The sequence below is a fragment of the Sus scrofa genome, chromosome 14 (assembly GCF_000003025.6).
Source record: "Sus scrofa isolate TJ Tabasco breed Duroc chromosome 14, Sscrofa11.1, whole genome shotgun sequence".
NCBI lineage: Eukaryota > Metazoa > Chordata > Mammalia > Artiodactyla > Suidae > Sus > Sus scrofa.
In genome coordinates, this window is record NC_010456.5 from 106,963,115 (window position 1) to 106,990,746 (window position 27,632).

Sequence of the window (27,632 nt, forward strand, 5' to 3'; positions counted from 1 at the left end):
TGCCTTGCAATGTGTCCATATCATTTTGCGCTCCCACTAGCAACGGATGAGAGATTCTTTTGTTCCACATCCTCACCGGCATGTGATGTCAGTGTTTTGGATTTGGGTCATTCTAAAACGTGTATAGTAGCATACCATTGTTGGCATAGGTCGCAGCTATGGCTTGGATTCCATCCCTGGCCTGGTAACTTTCATATGCTGAGGGTGTGGCCGAAAAAAAAAAAAAGGTATTTAAAAAGTGTGGCTTCATTTTAAAATTATATTCTCTGCTATGGGTCCCATCAGTATGCACAGAGTATCAAAATACATGCCACATCTCACAGCTAAGATGTCTCTTGTGCAAAGGTAAAAAGTGATAATAATTATTGTCAGTATTATTTAAGCCCATACTCTAAGCAAGGCTACTGGAAATATGACATGCCTAACCTTATTTTATCCTTGCAACATCCCTATGAATTTTTCTTTTTTTTTCTTTTTTTTTTGGTTTTTTTAGGACCCCACCTGTGGCATACGGAGGTTCCCAGGCTAGGGGTCAAACTGGAGCTATAGCCACTGGCCTATACCACAGCAACAGCCACAGCCACAGCCACCACCAGATCCAAGTCTCGTCTGCGACACGGCAACGCCAGATCCTTAACCCACTGAGCGAGGCCAGGGATCGAACCTGCAACTTCATGGATGCTACTCAGATTCGTTTCTGCTGAGCCACAACCAGGAACTCCTGCATGTAAAAGTTGACCCCATTTTACAGAAGAGGACATTGAGACTCAGAAAAAACAAGTCTCTGCTAATAAGTGACAGAGCAGGGATTCAAAGCCAGGTCTGTTTGAGTCCTGGCTCCAGTGCCGCCTGACCCAGAGAGGGAGGTGGTACCTCACTGGTAGACTGCATGTGAGTCTAAAGTCACAGGGCACTTACCTCTCTGGGCTTGACTTTAGCGAGGAAGAGCGTGTGGGGAGGGGAAGCGTGGCCGACCTCTTAACTACCTTCTCACCATCAATGTAGTTCATCTCACTTTTTGAGCGAGGCACAGAGAGGGGAGATTTGGCTGGAGAAGGAAAGTGGGTGCAAAAGACCTTTAAAACGGATGCAAACTGAAAATAGGAAGAGGTCTGCCCTGGTCCACCGCCCTCTCTTCCTCCCCGGCAACGGAGAAATTTGAAATCACTTACTGTCTTCAGAAAAGGAGTATCGAGGAGAGTACAGGTCTGAGTCATCATCTAGTGAACAAAACAAGAGGCAATCAGGCAAAATCCAGCTGCGGTAAGAGAACTGAGAGACCCCTGCCCCCCTGCCCCACAACCGCCACCATCCTGCCCCAGCGTCCAGCCCCACCAGGGAGCCCAGAGGACAGAGGAGCAGCCAAGCCCCGGAAGCTACACCACGGCCAACCACAGTCCCAGCTCGGTCTGGGGAGTCCACGCGCCCAACCTGCAGGAAGTTGGACTCATGAGGTCAGGAAGGTGCACTCATGATGCCCTTGGAGGACTCCGCTCCAGGCACCCAGAATCCCACGGGGACAAAGAGCGAAAGGCCTCCTCGAGAGGATCCCCATAAGCAAAGCTGGTCCCCAGTCCAGCTGAGGGGAAAACAGGGGCTGAGATCGAGGCCTGGGAGCTCATGCTATCTCTGGTCTATCATCCTGCTGAGTTTCTCAGAGTCCTCAGACCCACTGGGTGGGATGGGGAGGCCCAGAGGTGTGTTTGGCACTCCCCAGCTCAGCTGCGACCTGTTTTATACACGAAGCTTCCGGATACGATACCATGCGGCCAAGAGGAACTGTAGCTAAGAAAACAGTCTGAGAAACCCCTCATCCTCGTGTGTTTTGATTCCACCTCAAACTGGTTCCTCCAGGAGCTTTCTCCCCCGCCCCACAGGCCCACGGCAGATGAGGTTCGACATCTCTGCAAAGCTGCCACTCGGGATAAGTGGTTTAAGTTGGACCCTGGAGAAAATCAAACTCACACGTTTCCGTGGTGGAGCTGGCTCTCTGATGGTACAGCACAGGTTCCCTAAGTAAAGCTGAACACTGCCCGGGGCGCTAAAATGCACAGAACCAATGCAGGACTGAACCCCTTCATGGAAATGCCTACACTAAACTACAAATGAGACCCCAGGTACACGCACAGGAACAGGTGTTTCCGCTGGGACCCTCCTGGAAACCCAGGAGATTTAGTCCCTACCTCCACGATGATCCCTCCCCCAAAAAACTTTTCCCCAAGACTTCCGCTGAAACAGTCAGCCTCCCCCGTTTTGCAATAGCTCGCTAACCCAACTTCAGAATGCATGACTATGTCATGAAACCCAACGCCTTCCCTTTAAACAGCTTTAACAAAGCACATAAACCAACCTGCAAAGAATCCGAGGTAACAGGTTGATGGCTAAAGGGTCAGTCAAGTCCCTGTCTCCATGCAAGTCATTTTAAGTTTCAGAGCAGAAAAGGCGAGAACATTTTTATAAACTGTGAATAAAGCTAACATGGCTATTATTTTGAGTGTTGTTCAAAAACAGCCTATGTCTCTCTCTACCACCCCTCTCCTCTCCGTTCCAGCCTATCTGTCTGAAAGCCTTCAGTTTTAAAGCTCTTTTTTCCTCTCTCCTTTTTTCTGTTGATAATGACTAATTCTTATCCCTAGAAGCTGAACAGGGCTTAAGGTTTTTCTACCAATATAGCCAGTCAAGCCTTTCCCTGCTATAAATGGATCGTGCCAGTTTATTTATGTTAACTTTTGAAAACAGGGCAGAAGCAATCAAGTGGGATCCAGAAATATACATTTTAGAGTACTGCTTTGAAGAATTTTGTGTTGCTTGTCATTTTTTTTTTTTAACAGAACTTCTGACTATGGTAATGACAAAATGCCACAGCATCAAATAAAACTAAAAATCAGCTGGGATTGCAGAGATTGGATTGGCGAAAATGATGCCTGCTGAAAGAAAAATTAGCTTAGATAGGAACCAATGCAGGCACTGCTTCAAATCCAACCTAACATTTTAACTCAAAACCCTGCAACTCTGAATCATGGAGAAATTACAGCCTAACCGCAGATGGGTTCGGTGAGGGTTAATTTATAACTATTACCGGGTTCTTGAGGTAAGAAGCAAAGTTTTCCTGGGGGAAAATGGCATTTAAATATTCAAAGATTTAAAAAAAAAAATTCTCAGCGCTCTAAAAATTTTCACTCCCTAGAGCTTTCTAATGTGAAATTCTAGGAGACTTATTAAAGGAAAATGAGAAATAGTTCTTCTGAGATGGAAGGGGGGGAATAAGAGAACGGCTTGGGGAGTTAATCTGTGTATTTTGAAAGTTGGAAGAAATAAAAAAGGTGGAGGCTTGATGGCAACAGAGAAGTTTGAATGACAGAACATTCTTAAAGCTATTTCTTGTTTGGTGTAGGTGGAAAAAGAGACCTCCCCCATCCCAGGGTAGCACAGGGCAGAAGTGTCTCAGTGAACAAGCTTTTCATGTTTTTCTCAGTGTCCATGGGAGCCGAGCTGACATGAGGATTTTAGTTCAGCACCTTTCCAGTGGGCCAACTGAAGGAACAAAGATTCATTGGAAAATCGGCAATTAGGACAAGTTCCAGGGGATGTGTAATTTATTCTTTTAATTTTTTCATGTTTTGTCTTGCAAATCTAATGGAAGAAATATGTACCTACATTTATGAATAAAAATAATAGCTGCCCCCATTATTGAGGGCCTCATAGGAATGGTAATTTACTAATATTCCCTCATTTAATCCTTGCAAAAACTCCTGGAGGTATGTAAATATCTTATCTTAGAGACAAAGAAATTAGGGCCCAGGAAGGTTAAGAAAATTTGTTCCGCGCAAAGCAGGAACGGGCTCAAGAGTTCAAGGTCCTTGGTATACCACCTCTCGGCTCTGTGTGGGAGGGAGGGGGCTTTGTTCTATCCTTCACCCTGGCCTCTTTTGCCAGATCCCGGGGAGAACTGGGGCTATTCCACAGGCTGACTTCTAGCCCTGGAAGTCTTTGCTCTATTTTTCTGCATCACCCCCTCCCTAGGGACATTTCAGCAAGTTTTCTGAGTTACCCCACCAACACTTCTGACTTTCCTCCAGCTCTTCTCCAGGGAAATGGGTAAAACTGAGTTACTCTTGCTACATCTTTCACTTGCCGCTTCTCTGAACCTTCTCCTGGCAGGCCAAGTCTGCACTGGGGCCGGTGGGGATGCCACTGGAAATTCCACTGAAATGGGAAAACTGGGTGTAAGGTTGACCCTTCTGCGTGTCTATACGCTAGAGCTGCCAAACAGGTGTGCTCAACCATAGTTAAGAGACACTGAAGGAGATGCTTCTCAAATTGATAGGAACACAGACATTGCCCATGAAAGCCCGATTTCCCTACTTCTCCAAGAGCCCTTTCAAAGAATGCCCTAGAGGTTTGGCGGAGTCAGGATCTTGTGATTCCTTTTTTTTTTTTTTTTTTTTTTGGTCTTTTTAGGGCCATACCTTGGCATATGGAAGTTCCCAGGCTAGGGGTCGAATCGGAGCTACTGCTGCCGGCCTATGCCACAGTCACAGCAATGCCAGATCCAACTGTGTCTGCGACCTACACCACAGCTCACAGCAACCCTGGATCCTTAACCCACTGAGTGAGGCTGGGGATCGAACCTGCGTCCTCATCGGTATGTTTCTACTGAGCCACAGAATCTTATGATTCTTGCTCATGGTGGAGCCACACACTGACTGTGTCCCTCAGAGCCCCAAGCTGCAAACCTCGAACCTCCACAGCGATGCTCAGAACATCGGGTGCAAGTGACTTCCAGGAAGCTCCAACACTCAGCAGAATTTTCTGAGGAAGAATGACTCACTCCTGGGGCCCTGGATCCCTGTGGGGCTCTGATGTTTGCACACCAGTGAGTGCCCTCTGGACTGTGACAGACTGTCCTCGGAGGCTCCACTTGGGGACAACTGTGCTCCTAAAACTGCCAGGAGGCACAGGATTGCCTTTTCAACCACAGAGACTTTAAATGAACGACAAAAGACTATTGTCAGATGTGTGAGTGTTTAGAATTTATAATCATCTTAAAGACACTGCAGAAAGGGCTTGTTGCCCTAGAAAAAGTGTGTAATTGACCAAAATGGGATGCCGGGCCAAAAGCCGTATTTGCATTAATCGCTTGCCTATATCAATTAAACTTCAATTTTATGCATGTGTTAGGCCTTTACACTTAAAATAATTTTTTCTCATATCAGTGGCCATCTTTTCCCATTGTTCAAATGAAGTCCTTCTCCTGCTTGACCCCACCCCCACCCCCCACATAGGATGAGAAAGGATAAAGGGGTCAAGATAGACTCAGACTCCCCACTCCAACAAACCAAAATGTTCCTAAGAAAGAGAAGTATGCAGAGGAGGGTAGAAAGTCTGGGTGGGACTAGAGAGGGAGAATAAGAAAAAGGGGGAGGGGGCAGGATGGTCAGGAGACGTCAGGGAGCTTGAGAGAAGAGCCCCCAAGGCTATGAGCTGATTAGAAGCTGTAGAGAAGCTGCAGAGGATAAATTCAGAGACAAAGAGAAGGTGAAGGCAGCAAGAGAATGGGTTGGCGGGGGATGCAGGAAAGGAGCACCGGTGTGGGAGGACCACAGGGCTGGGAGACCACTCACCGGCCTCATCTCCCGGCGGGCGCCCCTCCCTTGAAGGTGGAAAGGGACTGGCCGCTGCTCTCTCTCCACTCTCTTGCAGGTCAGATGTGGGCACTTGCTGGGCAGAGGCTTTCTGGGCAGCTCTACTTAGGAGAGCAAAGGGGACCACAAGGGGATGTTGCTGCGAGCCCTCGGCCCCTCCTCTGGGCAGAGCTCCCTGGAGTTTGAGCAGGAGGCACAGATCCTGGTCATGCACTTTCTTGAACTGTTTGCTTGAACTCAGGCAAAATAAGGCTATTCTTAGAAAGCCTGGAAGGCCAGAAGGAGACCACCTGAACTCAGATACAGAAAGGCCTGGGACAGTCAGCCTCCTTATTTCCTGCCTTACTGCATCCTCACCTAGGAACAGGGGGAAAGCTCAACGAGAGGGACCATGGTGACGTGCTATGTCCCCACAAGCCACCATGCCTGGAGGTGGTGGCTTGAGTCACTTCACCAGGAGGTGGCAGTGGCCACCCTCAGCCTAACAGCCGAGGCATCCAAAAGCAAGGGAGAAAGCTGGTCTTTGGGGTTTCACCCTTGGCTGATATGCTAGCCTTTACCCTGCCAGGGCCAAATGGGTTCTCACTGGCCATGGCCCAGGAACTAAGACCCCAGTTACTTGGTTTAGCTGCTGACCTGGAAGCATCATTTGAAAATTTCTTCCATTTTCTTGACTCAAAGCACATCGAGAGAGCCAACGTCATCTGGCCACCAGAGCAGAAAGGCTAGTTCTTTTGAATCTGCCCTCCCCACTCATTCTATATCCAAATCCCGCAAATGCACTGGCGAGTATCACCTTCCCTTTGCTGTTGCTAGGAAGAGTGCTATTCCTCCATGCCAGTGGTTCTCAGTCCTGAGTATGTGTCAAGTCGCTTGGGGAGCTTTCCTAAAGCCATATTCCCAGGCACCTGCTAGGAGACACTGGCTCAGCCGAGTGAGGCATGACTGCCTCAGAAGCAGGGCCAGCTGGAGGCCTGGCGTTAGGCCTCAGAGAGCCCATGGCAAAGGGGACAAGGAAGGACACAGAGGGTAGCTCGAGAGGGAAAGGAATCAGCTGGGTTAATAAGAACCCCTGTCTAGGGGGCCCCAGAGACCTGCGTTGGAATGCTGGCCTTGCCCCTGGCTGTGTGACCTTGCACAAATTACTTAACCTTTCTGAGCCTCACTTCCTTTACTGACAAAAATGAGGACGGATCTCATGAGGTTGCTGGGAGGATGACAACGAGCTAACAATTGTGACGCACCCAGCACAGAGCCTGGTATACAGTAAGGGCTCAATAAATGGCAGGGACGGCACAGTCACTGTGGTGGTTGCACTATTATTATTAGGATCATGACTGTAAGCTGCTGAGGTGCGAGCCACCATGCTGCTGCTGTTTCTTAAAGCAGGAGGCGGCAGTGGCGGTGGTGGCGGGGCTTCTGCCACTGTTTCTCCACTGTGTATTCCTCTCACCCCTGTCTCAGGAGCAAACCATGGGTGGGATGTCTAAAGACTCAGCCAGGCAGCTTTCCCCTGCCCCTGCTCCCCCGGCCTGGGTGCAGTGGTGGGAGGGGCTGGCTCCAGCCTCTAAACCGGCATCCCCCTCCTTCCTCCCCCACAGTCAAAATGACCTAGAGCATCTCAGAAGCTAAGAAAGGATGGGCACCTTTCAGCAAGAGACTGGAGTGTGAGTCACAGATGAGTAGCTTTCGGTCAGAGAGGAAGGAATGATGATGAGAAGAGGGTGGGTCGAATGAAGGTTTAAAAGGAAAAGAAAGCACAACGCAGGTGCTTAGCCTTACTTCAAAGTTTTTCCCAATGGGTATCTAATAAATTATTTTTATTTCTGATAAGCTTTCAGGGGCCAGGGTATACAGAGAAATTACAGAAATAAGTCTTGAACTCGTTCTGCTCTTCCCAAATTTCGCAGCCCTAATTCCTCCTAATTCCCCCACGAAATCAGAAGTAATCAGAAGTCACATTGCTCCTGTCCCACCGAGGGGTCCTAAAGATTATAAAATGATTACAAGTGCCTGCTCCTTGTTGGAATTTGCAGGCTTTTCTTTAAAAGTACTTTTTAATTATATCTTCTGAAAGTCTGGTCAGAAGTTTACTTTTTCAGTGTAGCTGGGCAGTGGTGGCCAAGCTGACATAAATGTTCACAGAGTCCTTTACTATTTAGGAGAATCAGCTTTGAGACACTTAACATATCTTTTTTTTATACAGTATAATCAGCTAGAACGTAAACAAAAAGCACCAGACCTTAGGGTAGGTTCTGATAGGTTTACTGCAAACAATTCTAGTTTCAAATTCTGAGGTCAAACAAAGCAAAACAAAACAAAAAACCCTGCAACAAGGGTGTCCTCCCCACAGGCAAGGGACCAACTCTAGAATGACAGCTCACATCTCTCAGTAAATCTATTTTTCCATGCTCACGAAAATCTACGGGCAGAGCCTGCCTCAGTGAGGTGCTAATCTGTCTTTAACACCTTTCTCTGAAAGGCACAATTCATCTTTCCCATGTTAAGAAGGATGTGCAGCTCCCAAGGCCACCTGAGGGCTGGAGCAGTACCAAGGACAGAGCTGAGGAGGCCTGGCCGGAACGCACAGACACCAAGACCATAAGCCAGAGAATCTCTTATTACTTAAATTAAAATAAAAATGCGTTAAAGTGATCGAGCGCCAACATTTCACTCATTTGTGAAAAGCCTTCATCTAGTTGCCTCCCATCTGGGATCCACATCTAGCTTTGTCATCGAGGCAGGAGTGGGGGTGAGATGGAACCTACCCTACTTTTAAAAAGCCTCCAGGGGAGAAGACTTCTTAGAAACTTGGGCTAAAGTCTACTGGGTTAAAGTCTAATCATCTTGGTTATTATGAATCTTTTATGTCCAATCTGATTTTATCCTCTTTATCCTTTAAGACAATTTCTTCCTTTTTGGTCTTGGAGAATAAAAAATAAGGTCAGCTTTGTCGATTACAAGTAAGAGTTATCATGCCACCCCTTACTGTCAATGCCTTAAGGTAAATATCCCCTTGGTCCCCTTGGCCTGGCTTGACGGGTACCACCAAGCAGGTGTCACTAGCGAGAGCTGCTCAGTGCGGCAGCTGAGGACAGGGCAGCTCTGGGTGTGAGGCCAGAAGAGAAACCCTGTCTTCAGCTCAACAGGCAGGCTGACTGGAAGCTGCTGACGCTGCCTGTGACAAGCCTAAGGCATTATTCCAGTACAGCAGGAGTCACTGCTCTTCTCCACAGGACTCCTCTGGGTGGCCTTCCTCTGGCCACACTTAGAGGATTCCACACCGTCAGGCATGCTGGTCATCTTCCCCAGAAAGGAATCCTATCTTACGTGTGGGTTGGGTTCTCTCGGCCAAAGACAGAACAGATCAAAAATTGCATTTGATCAAAATTAACACTTAAAAAAAAAAAGTCTGACTCATCCAGTTCCGTCCGTTGTTTCTGAAGCAATGCTTCTGGTTGGAAGCAGCAGCTCAAGATAAAAAGACTAGGTTATCCCAAGCCAGACAGACTCACACTGGAAGGAAGGAAGTCACTGATGAAAATCACCAGCTTTTAGTTTTTTAAGTCTGGGTTCGTCTGGTAGACTCTTCTTTTTGTTCAAAATAGGCTCCAGGCATGAAAGTGTTGGAAACTGCTGACTAGCACATCACACCAAGACCAAAAACGGAATATGGTATTTTACTAAAACTGTATCTAACACATCCCAGCATGTCATCTCATAGATGTCAAGTGATCATTGATAGTTTTGGTGACTGATTGAACGGATGACTCTACCAAAGATGAGAAGCACTGGGCAGGATGGTCTGCTGAGCTAATTAGAATAGAGAAGCACTGAGGTGGGGGCTGCCATGGGCTTCACCTCCTAGGAAGGAACTCTGATTCTGGGGTCCAAAGCCCTCAGCCCCCGACATTCTCCAGGCAGGTACTGGGGACCTACTGGGTGCTAGCAAGATTTTCTGTGACCTGCTAGACCCATGCTCTTTCCATTGCCACCACACTGGACATAGTTTGATCAAGCCGCCTCGTCTAATTCTCTGTCTGACGTGACCTTTGGAGAACAAAGGACACATCTTATTCATGGCACTACCCTCAGCTCCAAGGTGCTCATTGCTGCTCGAATGAATGAGGCTCAGAGCACACAACATCTCTCCTGGAAAAGCATTTCATGAAAATGCCTCCTGCACTCCCCATGCCGGATTACTCATCTAAAGATCAGATGATCCCTGCAACTAGAATAACATTGCCTTTTACTCACCTTTTAGAGCCCTCTGTGACACCTCAACATTTTACCCCAGAAAAGAATTCTCCTCTAGGTACAAGGTGGCCATCCTCCCCCAGCAGGTCCAAATTCCGAGCCAGCTCTTTTACAAAAAGGTTTCTGTTTTGGCCCAAACCCTGATTTTCAAGAGATGATCGTCTCCCACCATGACGGAATCCTGTACCTGGACGGCCTCTGCGAGAATTCCCTACCAAGGAGCTACACCTGGAGATACATCCACGATAAGGGGAGGCCCAGTGAGGAGTTAGCTGCACACATGGGAACCAGGGAATCTTTCTGTGGCTGATGCTGGCACGTCCACGTCCTGCCTATCAGCCATAATGACTCAGCTTCCCCGAGTCACGCATGGTCCAGCTGCCAGCATCACATGACCACCCCCAAAACAGAGCCCATGTTGGTCGGACACTGGCAGCTTTTCCCAGAGCCCCACCTGCTCAAAGCATTCTAAGTAGGCCACATTGGTTACCCCATTAATCATGTAAACTCCCAGGGAATAGGATTAAAATACCATTTGGATAGACTCCAGTTACACAGTCAGGGAGGAGCCAGAGAAGAGCACAGAACACAAGGCTGGAAGGAAGCGAAGGATGGCGAGACAGCTCTTAGCCACCAGGAGGAACCCCCAGGTGAAAAAGAAAGTAACAGCACCGGCACAAAGAGAGGCACACGATTGTCCTTTAATTACCTTCAGATTTAGGACTAGGAGTAGATGCAGGAAACTGGTAGGTAGGAGTGTAAGGATTGTCCTCTGTAGCAGAGAAAAGCAGTGGGTTTTGAAACTCTCCACCACAAGGTGGAGGAGGTGACCATCTCCCAGTGACTCTTTCAAATGACTGATTACCTATTTTAGTGTTATTAAAAGCACACGGCATCACACTTGAAAAGAGATTAATGAATTAGAAAGGACTTAGTTATTTGAATAGGGCACGTCATGCAAATGAGTGAAACAAAATTTCCGCCAACCAAAAATGACTACCAAAAGCAAAATCTAAAAGCCAGATCTTATTCCTATAACGGAACTAAAAGAATTAAGTTACAGCTAGGACAACAGACAGGCTGGGTCTAAGTTCATGGTACCTTCAGAATTTTGCTGGATTTCAGGAAGTTCAGGGAATTTGTACGTAGGGAAATAAGGGTTTTCTTCAGGAGTGTCTAGGCGGAGGAGCAGGTTTGGGAGAGAGAATAGAGGAAAATACAAATGGAGAGAATGAACGAATAGGAATCCACACACAATTTAGGCTCCTTGAATTCTGGAACGTACTAAGCTTCACCAGTGATGTGAAAGAAATTCGAACTGCTTTTAAAAATCCAGTCCTTTTGCCTGAATTACTGAGACACATCTAAAGAGACAGTATCATTTCTCTTCTTGGACAAAGAATTGCATATACATGGGCTCCAGTAAACAAGAGGTATTTACCAAAAGCTTCAAATTTTCACCTTTTAATAGGCAAAAAAGTGAAGTATGCTAATAAACAGCATGCGAAGAAAATACTGTCGCAAAATGATTTTTTTAAAACACATCAAAAGCTTGTGCTGTAGACATTAGAATCAGGGCAAAAAAGCAGATTCTTAATTTTTCAAATACCTCTGCTGAGGGCCGGTAGTTTTGCTCAGAACCTGTAACTGAGGTTGAGTTAGCAGCTATGACATATGAGAAGGCAGAATTACATATTTTTCACATAGGCACCTGTGTCCCGGCAGTGGGGCTGCCAACACTAGGTCTAAAGGTGAGAGAGACACAGACTGCTGGAGGAAATGGACACTGGCTTTAGAAGTGACCAGCAGAACGGCCACCATCTGATCAGAGCCAGCAAGTAGCACTGCCACCGTGACTGAACTCATCTACCTCAGAAAGAGTGAATTTACTCTTGCCTCAGAAACACTAAGTACTGAGCATCTCAATATTTAAACAGTTGGAACAGGGGCACTCCAGGGTCGTTCTGAACACTGCAGGGGCTAATCAACAGTGGTGTTAGCTGGCATCCATAGCTAATCAGAGAAACTGGTCATCCATGGCCGAGGCCAGCCCTGACCAGAATGCTTTTACTTTGCCTTCATGTGTCATCTGTGCCAGGCGGCCAGACTGGATTTGGCCTCAGGGAAGGACAGGATGCTTGGCCAGCAGGAGGAGTGGTACCCTTCCCGGGATGCACTTCCATCCCTGCCCAACAGCTGACTGGTGGCACAAGCAGACTGGAGCAGCTGGGGTCGCAACCTGCTGGAGCACTGGCCTGGGGCTCTCCCACCATGCTGGGTCCCCTACTGGCAGCCCAGTGGCCCCTAATTTGGAAGCAACTACTCTCCCAGCTTGAGCGGGCTTCGGGGTGTCAGCTCTTGACTGGCTCTCGGGGCCACTTGCCAAGGGCTGGCTCCCAGCTGGGGAAGATGACTTTTCCTATTAACCCCGCCATACAGGTGCACCCTGCCTCCTCCCACACAAGGCAGAAGTTGCTCTCATTTGGACCGTGCACCAGCCCTCAGAGGAAGGGGAGGACAGACACACAGAGAGAGAGGTACTTGACTGGCCCAAGGTCACAGGAGAGCTTGGGGGTCTGAACCCAGATGAGATTAGTTTGTAACTCCCTGCTCATGCCCTCTCAACTCGCTCTGCCTACAAGGCAGTCATGGGCTGACACCGGGAAGTGCACCTAAAGCCAGAAGCAGATGGGAGTCGAAGATGCTCACATCCCAGGCAGGCAGAGGTTCAAGGGCACAGGTAGAGTGCCGGGCTCAGCCTGCTGCATCCCCAACATGGGGCGGGGCGGGGGGGGGAGACTTGGGAGCCAAACTCTGCTCCCACACATGGGGCAGGCGCACAAGTTCTCCCACCCCCTCTGCTCTGAAAGTATATGGCTGGGCTCAGGCAGGCCAGGGCCTAATGAGGTCAAGCTGCAGGGCATGGGCTTCCAGCATCCTGGGCACATGAGTTTCAGTTCTCACCACAACTGTCAACATATGGGCACAGCACAGCTTGTACAAATGAAAATCGGTACCTCTGTTCAGTTTGTGGATCTGTTTAAACATGGTCTTGTACCAGTCTTTGGATCTCTCGGTGTTCTGGAGAAAAAGAGTAAAACAAAAGGGAGCCCTTGACATGTCTCAGAACTTCCATGATTATAAAACCAAAATGCAAAGTGACAACGATTCAATCAAAACTCACAAACCTCCATTCGTCTTGTAATCTCACATTTAAGTCTTCTTCAAAAATTTTTTTCATTTTATTTTTTTGCCTTTTTTTAGGGTCGCACCCACAGCATATGGAGGTTGCCAGGCTAGGGGTCTAATCCGCAGGCCTACGCCAGAGCCACAGCAACGTGGGATCCGAGCCACATCTACAACCTACACCAAAGGGCATGGCAACGCCAGATCCTTAATCCACTGAGCGAGGCCAGGGATTGAACCCACATCTTCATGGATGCTAGTCGGGTTTGTTAACCATTGAGCCACGACGGGAACTCCAAATCTTTTTTTTTTTTTTTTTAATGCAAAACTTTTGAGAAAAAACAGACAAACCAAGGGATTCACACCTGAATCTGCAGGGTTGACCCAAAGGATGGAGGTTTTGAAAGCAGTGGACAGGGATCCACTTGAAATGTGTCTGCTCTTAAGTAATTTTTTTAAATTTCATTTTTAGAGACAATCTCTCGCCATATACAGATACAGATAATTCACTAAAGTAAAGGCTCCTAGAAACATAAGAAACAAAGGGCATTTGCTTCTCAGGCTGTGCCCTCACCCACTTCAGGTTTTTCTGTAGAAGTGCATCCAAGCCACCTTGCAGAGGGCCAGATTTAGCACGCACACATTAAAACATAACCCAATACAGCATCCAATGTTAGAGTTCCCATCCTCACCACAAAGCTGGACTATTGTTGAAGATAAAAATAAAATAAGGAAGGGGACAGAGAGGTGGTAAGATCAGAGACTTTCACTCCCACTTTACAGATGAGAAAACGTCATCTCGAAAGTCAGAGTGAATTGCCTGAGGTCACAGAGCTGATGCGAGATGCCCAACACGATGGTTAGAGGTAAGAGTCTGGGAGTCAGACAGACCGCTCTGTTACCTACAGATTGTACAGTTCTGGCCAGGTAATCCCTCCTGAGTTCTGGTTTCCTCATCTACAAAATCTGAATGGTATTAGGCTCTACCTTGTACAGTGAATGACGTTTCAACGTGATGACGCATCCACAGATGGTAGCTGCGATCATGAGTAATAATTCTACGTATTATTATTGTTTTATTATACTTATCATTCCTTAGGACTGCACAGCAGTTCTTTTGAGGCTTGGCCCACTGCTATTTCTTTCTTTCTTTTTTTTTTTTTTTTTTTGTCTTTTTGCCATTTCTTGGGCCACTCCCGCGGCATATGGAGGTTCCCAGGCTAGGGCTGAATTGGAGCTGTAGCCACTGGCCTACACCACAGCCAGAGCAACGTGGGATCCAAGCCGCGTCTGCAACCTACACCACAGCTCACAGCAACGCCAGATCCTTAACCCACTGAGCAAGGCCAGGGATCAAACCCACAACCTCATGGTTCCTAGTCGGATTCGTTCACCTCTGAGCCATGATGGGAACTCTGGCCCACTGCTGTTTCTATCAGCCTCCCGCAATGAGACACAAAAACCTGTCCTCTGCTAAATAGAAATCACAGAGAAACACACAGCAGCTGGTGTTCTGGTTCTGGCACATGGAGCCGTGCGATTCCCTGCAATCCAGGTGCAAAGGCGAGGCTTCCCTGGAATTCCAGGGCCTGTAGGAGGCTGAGGGGCCTGCACAGCAGGGAGGGCCGGGACAGAGACCTGCCCTGCTCTGAGGTTGAATCCACTCTGTGGGTCCCTTAGAGGTTCCTACTCTCCCTGGATGGCAGGGGATCTTCCATCAGAGGAACTTCTTCCTGAACCTGCAATGACAGGGAGCCCGAGCCTCTGCCCAGGGTCCTCTACCCCTGGACTACAGCCCAATGATGAAGGAAACAGGGAGGCACTGCTCATGACCTCCTCCTCTTGAACATGCCCACGGCCAAAGCCTCTCGGGAATTCTGCCACAGAGAAAGAAGGCTGCCTTTGCTCCACCCAGCTCCTCCCCAAACTCATGTGACCAGGAAACATTTTTCACCTGGATTGAGTAACACCTGACATATACTTTGGGAGAAGCTATCTCACACTGGGCCCAGGATCAAGGTGGGCTCAGGAGGCTGGCACCAGCCCCTGGAGGCTCTGCAGGCTTCGGTGGGCTTGGAGGGTGGACAGTGGCAAGGAGCCTCCTTTTGAGGTCTCTGACACCCATAACGGGGGTTCACATGGATTCAGGGTGTACACCTGTCACTTGCTTAAGACGAAGCCCAAGAAGGATGTCTGAGTCTGTATCCATACCCGGAGTGGGATGCCCACTTCATCCGCAGAAACATCACTTAGGTCCTGAACGCTCTTGGCCACTCGCCTGCTGTCATCCTTCGCCTTCTTTTCAGCAGCCCTGCCGGGGGAGGTGGACTTTTCCTGAGGTGGTGCTGAGTCCTGCTCTCCCACTCTTCTTTCTGAGGCAGGATCTGGGAAAGAAAAGCAATTGTTCACTGAGCTCTTCTGGTGGCTCCAAAGCACATCGCCCACAGGAGACCCGGTTAAACGTGTTTGCCAATTCTCAGCTGGAAGGAGTTATGCTTAGAGCAGGGGTCAGCCAGCTATGGCCCAGTCCCTGGGTCTTGTAAATAAAGTTTTATTAGAACACAGCCACCTCCTTCATGTGTTATTTACAGCTGCTTGGCCCTACAATGGCAGCACTGAGTAGCTGTGACAGAAACTGCATAGCCTGCAAAGACTGAAATATTTACCGTCTGGTGCCCTCATACACCTTTTTTTTAGAATTTTTAATTTATTGAATGAAAGAGCTTTTCAATTCTACAGTGCTCCACAATTTTCAAAAGTTTCGCACACAATGTATGATTTCATATAATCCCAAAATGACCCCCTTTTTCCCCTTACCCCATGTTGCCCATCCCCTCACTGGTAACCATTAGTTTGTTCTCTGTTTCTGTGAGTATACTTCTTCTTTGCTTTGTTCACTAGGTTGTTGCATTTTTTAGGTCCTACATGTATGTGATATCATACGCTATTTGTCTTTCTTCATCCAACTTATTTTACTAAGCATAATATCCTCCAGGTCCATCTATGTTCCCGCAAATGGCAAAGGTTCATTATATTTTATGGCTGAGTAGTATTCCATTGTATGCATTTATATATATATATATATAAAAGCACACATGTTTATTCATTCCACTGTTGACAGATGCTCAGGTGATTCCATACCTTGGCAACTGTAAATAATGCTGCCCTGAACACTGGGTTGCATATACCTTTTTGAATTTGGGGTTTTGGGGTTTTTTTGGATATATACCCAGAAGTGAAATTGCTGGGTTATATTGTAGTTCTACTTAGTTTTTTTTTTAAAGAGATCTCCATACTGTTTTCCAGCCACCTGGCCCCTTTAAAAACCATGTGGACACTGGTTCAGCGTTTGACAGAGGTTTGTACCTGGTGCTTCAGATATTCAAGAAGTTCTGACTGTTCTAGAAAGTCAGCGGACAGGTAGCCAAACAGTACTTGAAATTTCTTGTCTCATCTGGGGGAAGTCACTTAACTTTTCTGGGCCTCTGTTTTCTTTTCCAAAAATAGGGATAACACTTCACTGGCCAGATCACAGCAATGTTGTGAGGATCCAATAAAATAACTTACACCAAGGTGCTCAGAAACTTGTGAACTGCTGAATGCACATTCGCGCTCTTTTGATTCAGAATTGCAAGTTACAAGGGCTAATAAACATACCATGTGTGGTCTATAGATCATAAAATTACTCAGCATTTTCTGTTACTCCCAGGCATGTCATTTATTAATGGGAGGCATTTACTGAGCACCTGCCAGGTGCTATGCATTCACACGTCTTTCTGAGCCCCGGCCTTCAGAGAGCTGACGGTCTAGCGGGCCAAAAGAGCAGGAGAGCCTGCAATGAGAATGGAGGCCACCAGGGCTGACAGAAGAGCCTGCATCCAACTCAGCAGAGGAACTGGGGTTCAACTCAGAGGAGGAGTCAGCCAGACAGACAGAAAGCGAAGGGTGCTCCTGACAGAGAGAATAGCAAAAGCAAATGCAAGGGCCTCTGAACTACTCTGAGCTTATTATGTGCCAGGCGCTATGCTAAGTTCTTCACGAACATTATCTCAGCTCATCCTCCCAATTACCTCTCTGAGGAAGAAACTATTACCGTCCCTCCATTTTTAAAAAAACAGGTAAGGGGAACAAAGCACAGAGAAGTTAAGTAGCCTGCCAGAGGTCACACAGCCAGCACATGGTCAGGCTGAGATTTTTGGCCTAGGGTCCATCTGCCTCCAAAAGTCCTCTCTGACCACATCCTGCTGGCCTCCCTCAAAGGTGGAACCAAGGTTTCAAGCCTGGGAGCTTGAAAGGAAAACTGGAAAGGGAACTGGGCTGGGGAAGGCAGGGAGAGCGAGCCGCCTGCCCTGAGACAGGGTAACTTGGAGGAGACAGCGAGACATTCAAGTAGAAATGGCCAGAGACCCTAGAAGAAATCTGGGCATGGAGCCCAGTGAGAGACCCCAGCCGGAGGGCAGTCTCCGCGGAGCCACCGGTACAAAGGTGATGGCTGGAGGCAAGGTGCTGGAGGAGGTTAGTGAAGGAGGTGAGTGACAGAGGACTCAAGGGCCTGAAGACATGCACTGGGGAACATCACAGCCGCAGAGCAAAAAATGATTCCGACAGGGTGCTCCAGGGAGAGGAGATGAACCAGGGAGGTACCTGCGAGGTGTCACTGACACCAGAAAGACAGAGTTCCAAGAAGGAGAAGGTTCAATTTATGAGAGAAAAAACAAAAAGAAAGAAAGAAAGAAAAAAAAAAAAAAAAAGAAATGAAATTGAAGGAGAGGAGGCAGCAGGACCTTAGGCAAAAAAAAAAAAAAAAAAAAAAAAGTCAATGGATTCCTCAGGGGGAGCGAATTTCAGGAGGGGAGTGAGGGCAAATGCAAGACTGCAGGGAAAGGGATGAATCTGCGAGTAGGAAGTGGGCCGTAAGTGGGGAGGGAGCTCAGCACGGAAGGAAGGAGTGTGTCAGACAGTAACCAGAGAGGCTAAAGATTAGGGGCACAAAGCCTTAAGGCGGGGAGTCTAACATCCAGTCAGTGAAGCCCTTGGGGTGAGATGGCAGGGGATGTGACCCATTAGGATCTATCCAAGAAGGAGCTGTTCATTGACTAAGGGAGAGGGTCTCATCTCTGAGAAAAGGAAATGTGCAGAGTGCTGGCTGGAGGGTACACGGAATATTGGGCCAAGGTCAGAGACATCTGTATGTGTGGAGAAATGCAGGGGGACACCGCCATCAGCCTGCCCAGGTTCACAGTACGCTCAACAGAGTGGCTCTGCCCAGATTTCAAACAAACTTCTGAAACAAGTATGCATTCTGGGACCTCAGAACAATTTCTAAACATTCTGTGCACGACCCCAGCTTCACAAGCGCTTCTGAAAACTCCGATCCCTGGCATCATCGCCATACGCTTTAAAGGAGGTTGAGGCCAGACTGCTTTTACGAGATGAGTTCCAGGGCTCCCAGCAAATTCCAGCAGGAGGCCACGGATGCAGCAGGAAGCTGGGAAGGGGCGGGGATTCTGAGTCACCAGAGACTACCCTTAATACGGCTCTGCTGAGTACCCCTCCGCCTGGAAAGGCCCAGCCTAAGTGGAATCAGGCAGCAGCAGGTGAGGCTGATTTCAAGCCATCTCGCCTGGGGCTGGGAGATGCTCGAAGTCCTCACTCGCTACTGTCATCTCTGCAGAGGAAGATCACAGATATGCCAATCTCAGCATTTCCAGACCCAGAGTAATTCTCAAATTGGCAGGGCAGGTGGCTCTGGCAACAATCACTTAGCTGCAAAACGCAGGCTGACAGTCCCTGGATTTGTTCCCAAGCTGCCAGAGTCCTTTGGATCTACACAAATTAGCCCTGAATTATTTTACTTTAGAAGCGTATGATCACGTGATTCGCGATGGCATGGGTTTCAATATACAGAGGGCTGGACTGCAGCCTCTAAAGAAGAAATGTTTCTTTACAGAGCAAAACCCAAAGTGACACATCATTATACCGCACAGGTGACGGGGCCCCCCTCTGACGGCCAATGGGTTACAGCGAGGCCTTGCTGTTCTTTCTCACAAGGCAAATGCATGGCCTCCTGGAGCATTTCCTTCTGGTTTTATACTGTGCTTTCAAAGGAAGGTCCTAGAAAGGGCTGCTAAATAACGGATGCTGCTGATGACCTGGACAGGGCATCTGTGCTTGTGGGAGGTGGGGAAAGCGTCTCTTTTCCTCACGCCCAAAGCTCTCTCTGTGACTGAGGATCCCAGCCGGGGAAGGGAGGTGTGGTCTCTCGACGCCCAGGGGTGACCCCTTTGTCCCAGACTTGGTTTTCCTGTCTGTCCACTTGGGACGGGAGCTTCCTAAGGCCATATCCCATGAGGGTCTCTTTCTTGGAAGAACCTCACTGAGCGTGAAGCCCTATCGAGGTTCAATGCAAAGTCCTGGAAGGGGAGGGAGGCTGGTGGTCCCTCCCAGTTCCATCACCACTGGCGTGAGCGGCAAAGCCTCACTTTCACTTGCTCCCGAACGCAGACGGGAGCACCAGCCCCCACCAGCCCTCTCTCCTCCAGGAGCTTCTGAACAAGACGGCGCCCCTTCTCTTTCAACAAAAGCTACATTTAGTGAGCACTGACAGTATGTCCCACTCTATCAAACACCACTAGTGGAGGATGAACGCACTGGGCTTATTTTAGAGCAGAGGAAGAGGTCTGAGCCCGCCAGCACGGCAGAGAAGCCCCAACATTCACACAGCACCTTCCAGTGTGCAAAGCACACCCCTCTTCCCATCGCGCACAATCCCTACAGTGCCTTCTTAGGGCAGGAGCAATTTCCCATTTCTCCATTTCCCCCACAAGGAAACTGGCTCAGAGAGGTCAAGTCACTTACCCAGGGACAAACAGCTACTATAAGAGGGAAGAACCAGGACCAAAATCCGAGTCCCTTTACTTGTGCTGAGGTGCCTTGTTAAACTCCCAAAAGGCAGGAAGGTGCCTACAGGAGCTACTTTTCAGAGCCACCCTGTTCTCGGCAACCTGGGCTGGGGCCAGGGAATGAAGTGGGCTGGAGCGTGACAGCTCCCGAAGGGGCAGCAACCACAGCCTGCCCTGGCCTGGCGGCCAAGTCCTGATAAAGCTGGGAGGGTGTGAGAACCCGTGTCCTCCCCACCAGGCTCTCCATGAATCACAAGAGCAGCAGGGGGATGAAGGAACACAGAAATCACAGAGCAGCTGCTCAGAAAAACGGAGGCTTCTGTTACCCACCAGATCCGGGGTCCTTAACCCCAGCATTCGTGAGCATCTGCAAAGCTGCCACGTCCCCTAGTGCAGCTTCTCTTAGAGAATGAATCGACTGCCTTGCTTAGACTCTCCAGATGAGTCCCCAGCCCAAACAAGGTTACAAGCTGTGACACCTACCATAAGCTGCTTGAGGCCAGCAGTTTCCTGATACAGCCCCCGAGCCTGGCTCAGTGCCTGACACAGAGCAGCACTCAATAAAACCACACATAAACCAAGGGGGCACCTACCAACACAGCAACTCACACCTATCAAGCACTGAGGAGGGCCCGTGCTCAGTGCTAAGCTGTTTACAAGCAGGACCTCGGAGGCACTTCTTCTTTTCCCTATTCGGCATAAAAACCTGATGTGTGCTGGAGATTAGTGCTCAGGGGGCACCGTCAGTAAGTTGGGAGAACCAGGATTCTGGCTACAGAAAGCCAGGAGGAAGTGGCTCAACTTTCTTCATCCCTTTAACCTCCGTATTTGCTCCCTCCCCACCCCAACATTGTCCCAATCTGGCACATTTTATCAGGGAGGGAGCCTTGGTATCTCATTATATTTGCAGCCAGTCCCCACCATTGTCGGCCCTTGATGAAACTTGTTACACAAGTTCACACAATTGCAGTCAGTACAGAGGGTGGCATCAGAGCCACCGGGAGCTGGTTAGAGATGCAACTTCAGCCTAAACCCATGAAGTCCAACTCTCTGGGGGTGTGGCCTGGGAATCTGGGCTTTGGCCAGCTCTCCAGGAGGGTCTGATGCCTGTTCAAGTTCAAGAAGCAGTGCTCTCCCACCCTCTTCCAGGCATGACTGGTCAGGAGGCTCCCCCTGGCTCCATCACGCCAGGGTCATCTACTGGCTTTGCCACCAAAAAGGAAGAGAACCAGACCACATTTCCCCACCTTGGGTTTGTCATGTCCCAAGACAGACAGAAGCAATAGGAAGGTGGCTTCTTCAATGATACTGGCCAGGAGCATGCCATCTAAAGCATAGCTCCTTCTTTTTATTCAGAAAAGCCTGTTCTTACCAAGGCACCTGTCGCAGTCCCACAGGATGCATTTACCAGTTTGAGCCACTAGTGCGCCCCCACCAGCCTGCAGCTCCAGGCAGGCAGAAACCATGCCTGTTTTCATCATCTTTACAGCCAGCAATAAGCAGAGCTCCCAGCACATCAGAGGGGCTTGCAAGACTTGATGAACTGAACACATCAGGCTGCGGTCAGAAGATGGCTTGAGCAGGAACAGGTGTTAACGTGTAAAAAAAGGATTTCTCACCTACCTGAAAGGCTACTGAGTCGTTTCTGCTGTTCTGTGATAAAAGGGAAAAAAAACGCACAGTGTAAGTGAGATTTACGCAGACATATTAAGACCAAGAAGTCCTGGACTAACTCGTTCAGATTCCCACATCCATGTCCTCAGCATCCTCTGGGCTCAGTGCTACAATGATGTACAGCCCAGCTAAATGCAGGGGTATTAACATGGCTTCATTATCTAGCTATCAGGATTCCCCCTCGGATTCAGGGTATGGTCACTGCTTTCTGGTTGTTTACCTCTGCTCCAAATTAAGGGAAATGTAATCATAACCACGGCAGCTACCATCTGAGAGCTTGCTCAGTGCCAGGCATTGTTTTAAGCACTTTCGCATGTGTTAACGCTTTTAATCTCAGTAACGCCAGCGGGTAGGTCAGCACGGGCTGAAGGACCTCAGATACGGGGCACAGACGGCCCAGGGTGACACCAAAAATCAGAGCTTTGTCTAGAATCTGAGTTCCCCAGGTTTCTTTCCAATGTTAAGCACCAAGCCCCCCCACTATTTCTTCAGCTGCAGGTCCCCTGGTTTCCTGCCCTCCAGGGCAGTCTGGAAGAAGGGCCCACATCTCCCTTGCAGAGTTCTGTGTCGCCCGGCTCGGGGATAAGCACAAAGATGACCTTTACCTTCCAGAGAGGCTATATAAAGCAGCCACAAGTATAAAATAGAACACTTGCCAGCCCATGGTGCTGTCATCATCCCCCTTGGCCGCGTCCCCACCCTCCCTCCAGAACCAGTGTGGGGCAAGAGGTAAACAGAGCAGGAGGCGAGCTCGCCACCACCGCAGACGCCGCCCCATTCGCATCAGGCATGTGGATGCAGTTCACATGGGCTGGACCACGGAAGCCCAGCAGAGCCCTCGGCTCAGCCCTGCTAGCAACCCGGCCAGATGGCAATGACCAATCACGTAACCTCGTAGCCTCTGGTTCTTGGTCTTTTAAACCAAAATGCTCTCTGGATTTACGGTTCCCACGCGCTAGTGTCCCAAGCAGGAAGAAAAGCCCAAAAGTTAATTTATTCACTTGAAAAGACTGAGGTGTGGAACAACCTTTCTTTCATAGAAGGAGATGCATGCATGCAGAACATGGTGGTTGTTTTTCAGGAGTGTCATTCAGCAGAGTTAGAAATCAGTGACCCTAGGGTAGTGTCCAGACTGCCTCATGACCATGAGATCAGGAACTCTGGAACCACTGAGCTCCTGTCCTCCACGCAGCCCATGGACACACCCCAGAAGCTTGCTAAACAACACAGAACTTGTCCTCCACGTCTCCTCCGCAAAGACCTCCTGAATGTGACCCCCGGCATTCTATGCACATGAAAGACCAAGAACCTCTGCACCTGAGCACCCATGCACTCTTTCAGTCCTCAGAGTTTTCCAGTTCAAATTCTCCTCCACCGCATGACCACAAGCCATCTGCTCTCAAACACTTGTGGGATGGAAAGCTCCAGAGAGAGGGGCGGGGACTATATGTATACGAGCAACCAGGAGAGCCAGGCAAGGTGCAATGCCCTTTTGCCCCTTCACTTGTTTGTAATAGGGGGACCTGGCTTGGGGTTACTGTCATACTGTGCCCCAGGGTAGCCTAAGGCAGGAACAAAGGAAACCTTTTTCAGGTTGACTAAACTAGAATTCTGGAAGTGAAATAGAGTTTCCATTTCCTCAGAAGATCATATGGAGGCTCCCAGCCTAGCGGTCCAATCGGACCTGTAGATGCCAGCCTATGCCACAGCCACAGCCACACCAGATCCAAGCCGCATCTGTAACCTGCACCACAGCTCACGGCAACGCCAGATCCTTAACCCACTGAACGAGGCCAGGGATTGAACCCGCGTCCTCCAGGTTCGCTAACCGCTGAGCCATGATAGGAACTGTGAATAATTAAGCAATTGCTTTTACGGGTACTGTTGACAAGGCAAAGCAGGGCTGCCAGGTTGGGCAAATGGCAAAGCAAAGCCAAAAGCACTTGCCCTAAAGCCCACTGGTGATTCGTGATCCCAGCAGGGCCCACTAGGTGCTTCTGCTCTCCCAATTCTTACCGCTTCCTTGAAGAGCATGTGGTTGCTCTCTACAGGAAACTAACTTTTAATCCCAAACAACTAACATATTGAACCCTTTTCTGAAAGACATGTGACACAGGCTGCACAATTCTGATGTTTAAGCTCAAAGGCAGGACTTGGACAAAAGAGAAAGGCAAGAACCGAAGGCATCTGAGTAAATAAGATGCATCCATTTGTTCGGGGAAGAAACAAAAAAGAACTGCAGGCGTTTTTGTGCCCAAAAACGTCTCACTAGGTGTCACTGGAAGCAGCTGGCATTACACTTGGCATTTCCCAAAAACCGAGTTGCCTTGGGAATAAATCCCATCTTTAGAGAAACTGCCCTTCCTTCTGGGAACTAACTTTCTTCTTTTTGAGTGGGTTTTTTTTTATTTTTTAAAAAAAGATGAGTCATAAAGAAGTTCATAGAGAACCAAAATTTCACTTTGTCCTGCATTCGGGACACTTTCTGGGCAGAGAAAGCAAATGCCAGTAAGGGGTATGGCACTGCTGAAAGGAAAACAGGCTCTTACATAGTTGAGTGGGGAGGGGAGGCGGGGGAGACCCTTTTATCTTTTAAAGAACACAGATTCATGAACATTAATACGGGACACACAAAATGAAAAAATAAAATGACAAACAACGAAGACTTGAGTGCAAGACTTTAAGTGAGAGAAAACGTTTCATTCATCTGCTTTTCAAGTTAGAGGCAAGAAATAGAAAACTCGATTTAATATGGAAAACAATTAAAAATAGACTCCAGTCCCATTCTCGTCCAAGTTAATACAGAGAGGGAGGGGAGGGGCGTGGAGGAAAACGAGGCAGTCAGCGAGAGTCAAGAAAAGGAAGGTTTGGTACCCAGCTTTGAGCCCTGGAGAAAATAATTACACCTCTTCTTTGAAATTCAGGCTCAAGAGCCCTTTCTGCAGTAGGAGACAGCTTGAACACTTTGCATTTCCATTGCAAAGGACTTCTGTGAAGGGAAAATTTACTCCTCTACGGCATTTCCCAAAAGAAAACTAGGGCCTTAGAATCCTCTTCTGGAATTTTAAAGCAGAAGGGTCAACAGGTACAATTACCAACTCAAAGCACTCCGTTTCCCATAAGACGCCCCTTCAGAGAAGGGGAAGAATGAACCAGAGCAGCCAGAGACACTCTAGAAAACCAACATGGAAACCCTCAGCAAGGCCATCTGGGGCCACGTAGCGTAAGAAGCAAAGAGCCACACCAAGCCCAGGTCCCCAGCAAGGCTACTAAGTGAGAGTCCAGCACAGGAACTTCTGCAGAGAATGAAGGCCATGAGTCACTAAGAAAAGCCTCGAACGCCTCTGGATTAGAGCTCCATAAACATGCTTTCTATTTTAGAAAATTTCCCACCCTATAGGTGTTCTTTTTTAAAATTTTGGTGCTCAACAGTTTGCTTTCTAGAAAATTCACATCACAGAACTCTAGGATTTAGGACAGTACTTAGGAGAGGTATGACGGCACCTAGAATTTTCCCAGGAAAGCTCTGACTGGGATTCTCACGACAGGAATGAAGGGGCCAGCTTTTCCTTTCTGCCTTTTCCTTCTTTTTGGAGCACCCGTCCGAAGAAAACTGAATACCCAGGCTGTGGGACACACATGTCACCTACGTGATTAATTCAGACCCCCTGACACCATCCCCAAACAGGGGCCTCTGTCTGCTGCTGTGATCCACTTTGTGAGTCGTGAGAGTCAGGAAATCAGAGCAAGGCTGGGATTTGTGAACAATGCTGAGGAATGGCGGGATTCTTGCCCCAGATGTCACAGAAAAGCTACGCTGACTCCAGCGAGCTGGGGGCGGGGTGCGCCTCGAGGATCCCTTACCTCGATTGTGTTGCAAGAGCACGATGGTGGGGTTGACGATGGTCGTGGAGGGGTAGGCAGATGATGGCTTGCTAACTGGTGCAGTGGTCTGGGGATCAGTTCCAACGCGGGGTGAAGAAACTTCATTTAGCAGAGGACTTGTGTCCTAAAAGGCAAACAAGCGTTGTCACTCACTGTAACTATGTGAAACCTAGAGATAATACTTCGTAAAAAGAGGAGACTGAAAGCTGCCCAGGGACCTTCATTACAAAAGGCAATGCAACCAGCGAGACCTACCAATTCCCGTGAGAAGCTGAACCTGGGATTGTTCGTTATCTTTGTGGGGATTAGTAAGAGGAGAGAAGGAAGGTGAGTGTTAAAGTCTCAGCAACGTCATTCGTTATTTTCGCCTGGTTGTAACTGTGGCTCAATCCGGTTACTGAAAAAGCAAATTCAAATCAATGTAGCCGAACATGCAAAACTCATGCCATCTCCAGTGCGATCGGAGAACAAGAGCTGGTTTAATTGGCGGGAAATCAGGAAAGTTTAGTACACTTATGTAAGGAAACAGGAGACAATGTGAGGACAAGAAGCCATCGAGGTAAGAACAGGGAAGAGTTAGGTACTAGAACTCTTGGAAAGCTAATCTTACCATCTGCATCACGGAGCAACCCTACCAGCACTCACTCCTGAGATCTGGACACTATCCTGTCCTACTGTGACATTTTTCTTTTCCAAGTCTGAGTGACAAAGATCTCTGCAGTAAATACCTAAGAAAACCTGGACTTCAAAGTCCTGAGGTCTCTGCCAGAAACACCAATAAAATCATTACCTCAAAGATTATAATCCGCATATGGGAATAATGCCACTCTTTCTAAAGACATCAAAATAAGACCTCGACATGTAGTAGGGATATGTAGACAGTTTCCTCTAGCACACCTATAAATTTTGCAAAGTTTCTATTTTGGAGTTTTCAGATCCTGAAGCCAGAATGTTATTCTTTTCTTTTTTTTTTTTCCCCTTTTTCAGCCACGCCCAAGGCATATGGAAGTTAACAGACCAGAGATAGAACCTCAGTTACCACAGCTGTGGCAATACCAAATTCTTTTTTCATCTTTTGTCTTTTTAGGGCTGCACCCACAGTATATGGAGGTTCCCATGCTAGGGATCAAATTGGAGCTATAGCTGCTGGTCTACACCACAGCCACAGCAACATGGGGTCTGAGCTGCGTCTGCAATCTACACCACAGCTCGTGGCAATGCCAGATCCTTAACACACTGAGCAAGGCCAAGGATCGAACCCATGTCCTCATGGATATTGGTCGGGTTCGTTAACCACTGAGCCACAATGGGAATTCCAATACTGGATTCTTAATACACTGTGCCAGGCCGGGGATTGAACCCATGCCTCAGCAGCAACCCAAGCTGCCACAGAGAAAACATCAGGTCCTTAACCCTCAATACCACAGTGGGAACTCACAGAATATCATTCTTAAAGAAGAACAAGACTGACCAGCTACCTTCCAGATAAAAGTATAGCTCAAAGCAATCAGTATGGTCCACCAGAGACCACTTGCTCTGCAAACACCTGCTGGACAAAAGCCATGCTTCCCTACCTCCTCTGCCCCCTGCACCTAGCATAGCACCTTGCAGACCTTGCATGCTCAGTAAACACCACATGGATGACAGGAGCTGTCTACCAGCAAACGTGTTCCTGAACAGCTTCTGGAGCAAAAGAATACATGCCCATCAAAAGAGAGGATGTGAGTGTCAGGACCTGGGACAACTCCTGACACACAGTAGGGACTTCCTTAAAAACACAGGCTTGGTCAGCCCACCTCTTCTGAAAGTCGCAGCTGTTATGAGCAGTAGCTCAGTTTATTGAATAAAACATTTTCCCCAAGACTCGAGAGGCACAATATCCTGTACAAAAATGGCTCATCTCATTTTTTTCTTTTATAAAGTGGAAGACAATTACACTTGTCCTAATTTACTCCCAGTGATGTAATAAATATAAATGATATAGCATGGGTCACAATGCACCCAAGAAACACAAAAAACTCAGGCATACAGCTCTGTAAAGCATAAATACCTGGATGGGTCATGTGAACATTAAGTATCTCAC

General features: G+C 48.2%; 1 protein-coding gene across 50 annotated transcripts in view; it reads right to left on the reverse strand.

The window, feature by feature from the left end:
• SORBS1 (sorbin and SH3 domain containing 1) overlaps nucleotides 1–27,632 on the reverse strand; it is a 241,706-nt gene that overhangs the window by 67,351 nt on the left and 146,723 nt on the right. For 18 of the 50 annotated variants that reach the window (XM_021074136.1, XM_021074130.1, XM_021074128.1 and 15 more), the window contains 8 exons: nucleotides 25,529–25,673; nucleotides 21,614–21,643; nucleotides 15,300–15,472; nucleotides 12,920–12,983; nucleotides 11,004–11,078; nucleotides 10,612–10,674; nucleotides 1,173–1,220; nucleotides 919–1,048 (listed from right to left, as the gene is read on the reverse strand). In XM_021074136.1, the coding sequence (XP_020929795.1) occupies nucleotides 919–1,048; nucleotides 1,173–1,220; nucleotides 10,612–10,674; nucleotides 11,004–11,078; nucleotides 12,920–12,983; nucleotides 15,300–15,472; nucleotides 21,614–21,643; nucleotides 25,529–25,673 (728 nt within the window). The other 32 variants (XM_005671335.3, XM_005671334.3, XM_021074170.1 and 29 more) reach the window with 6 other exon arrangements.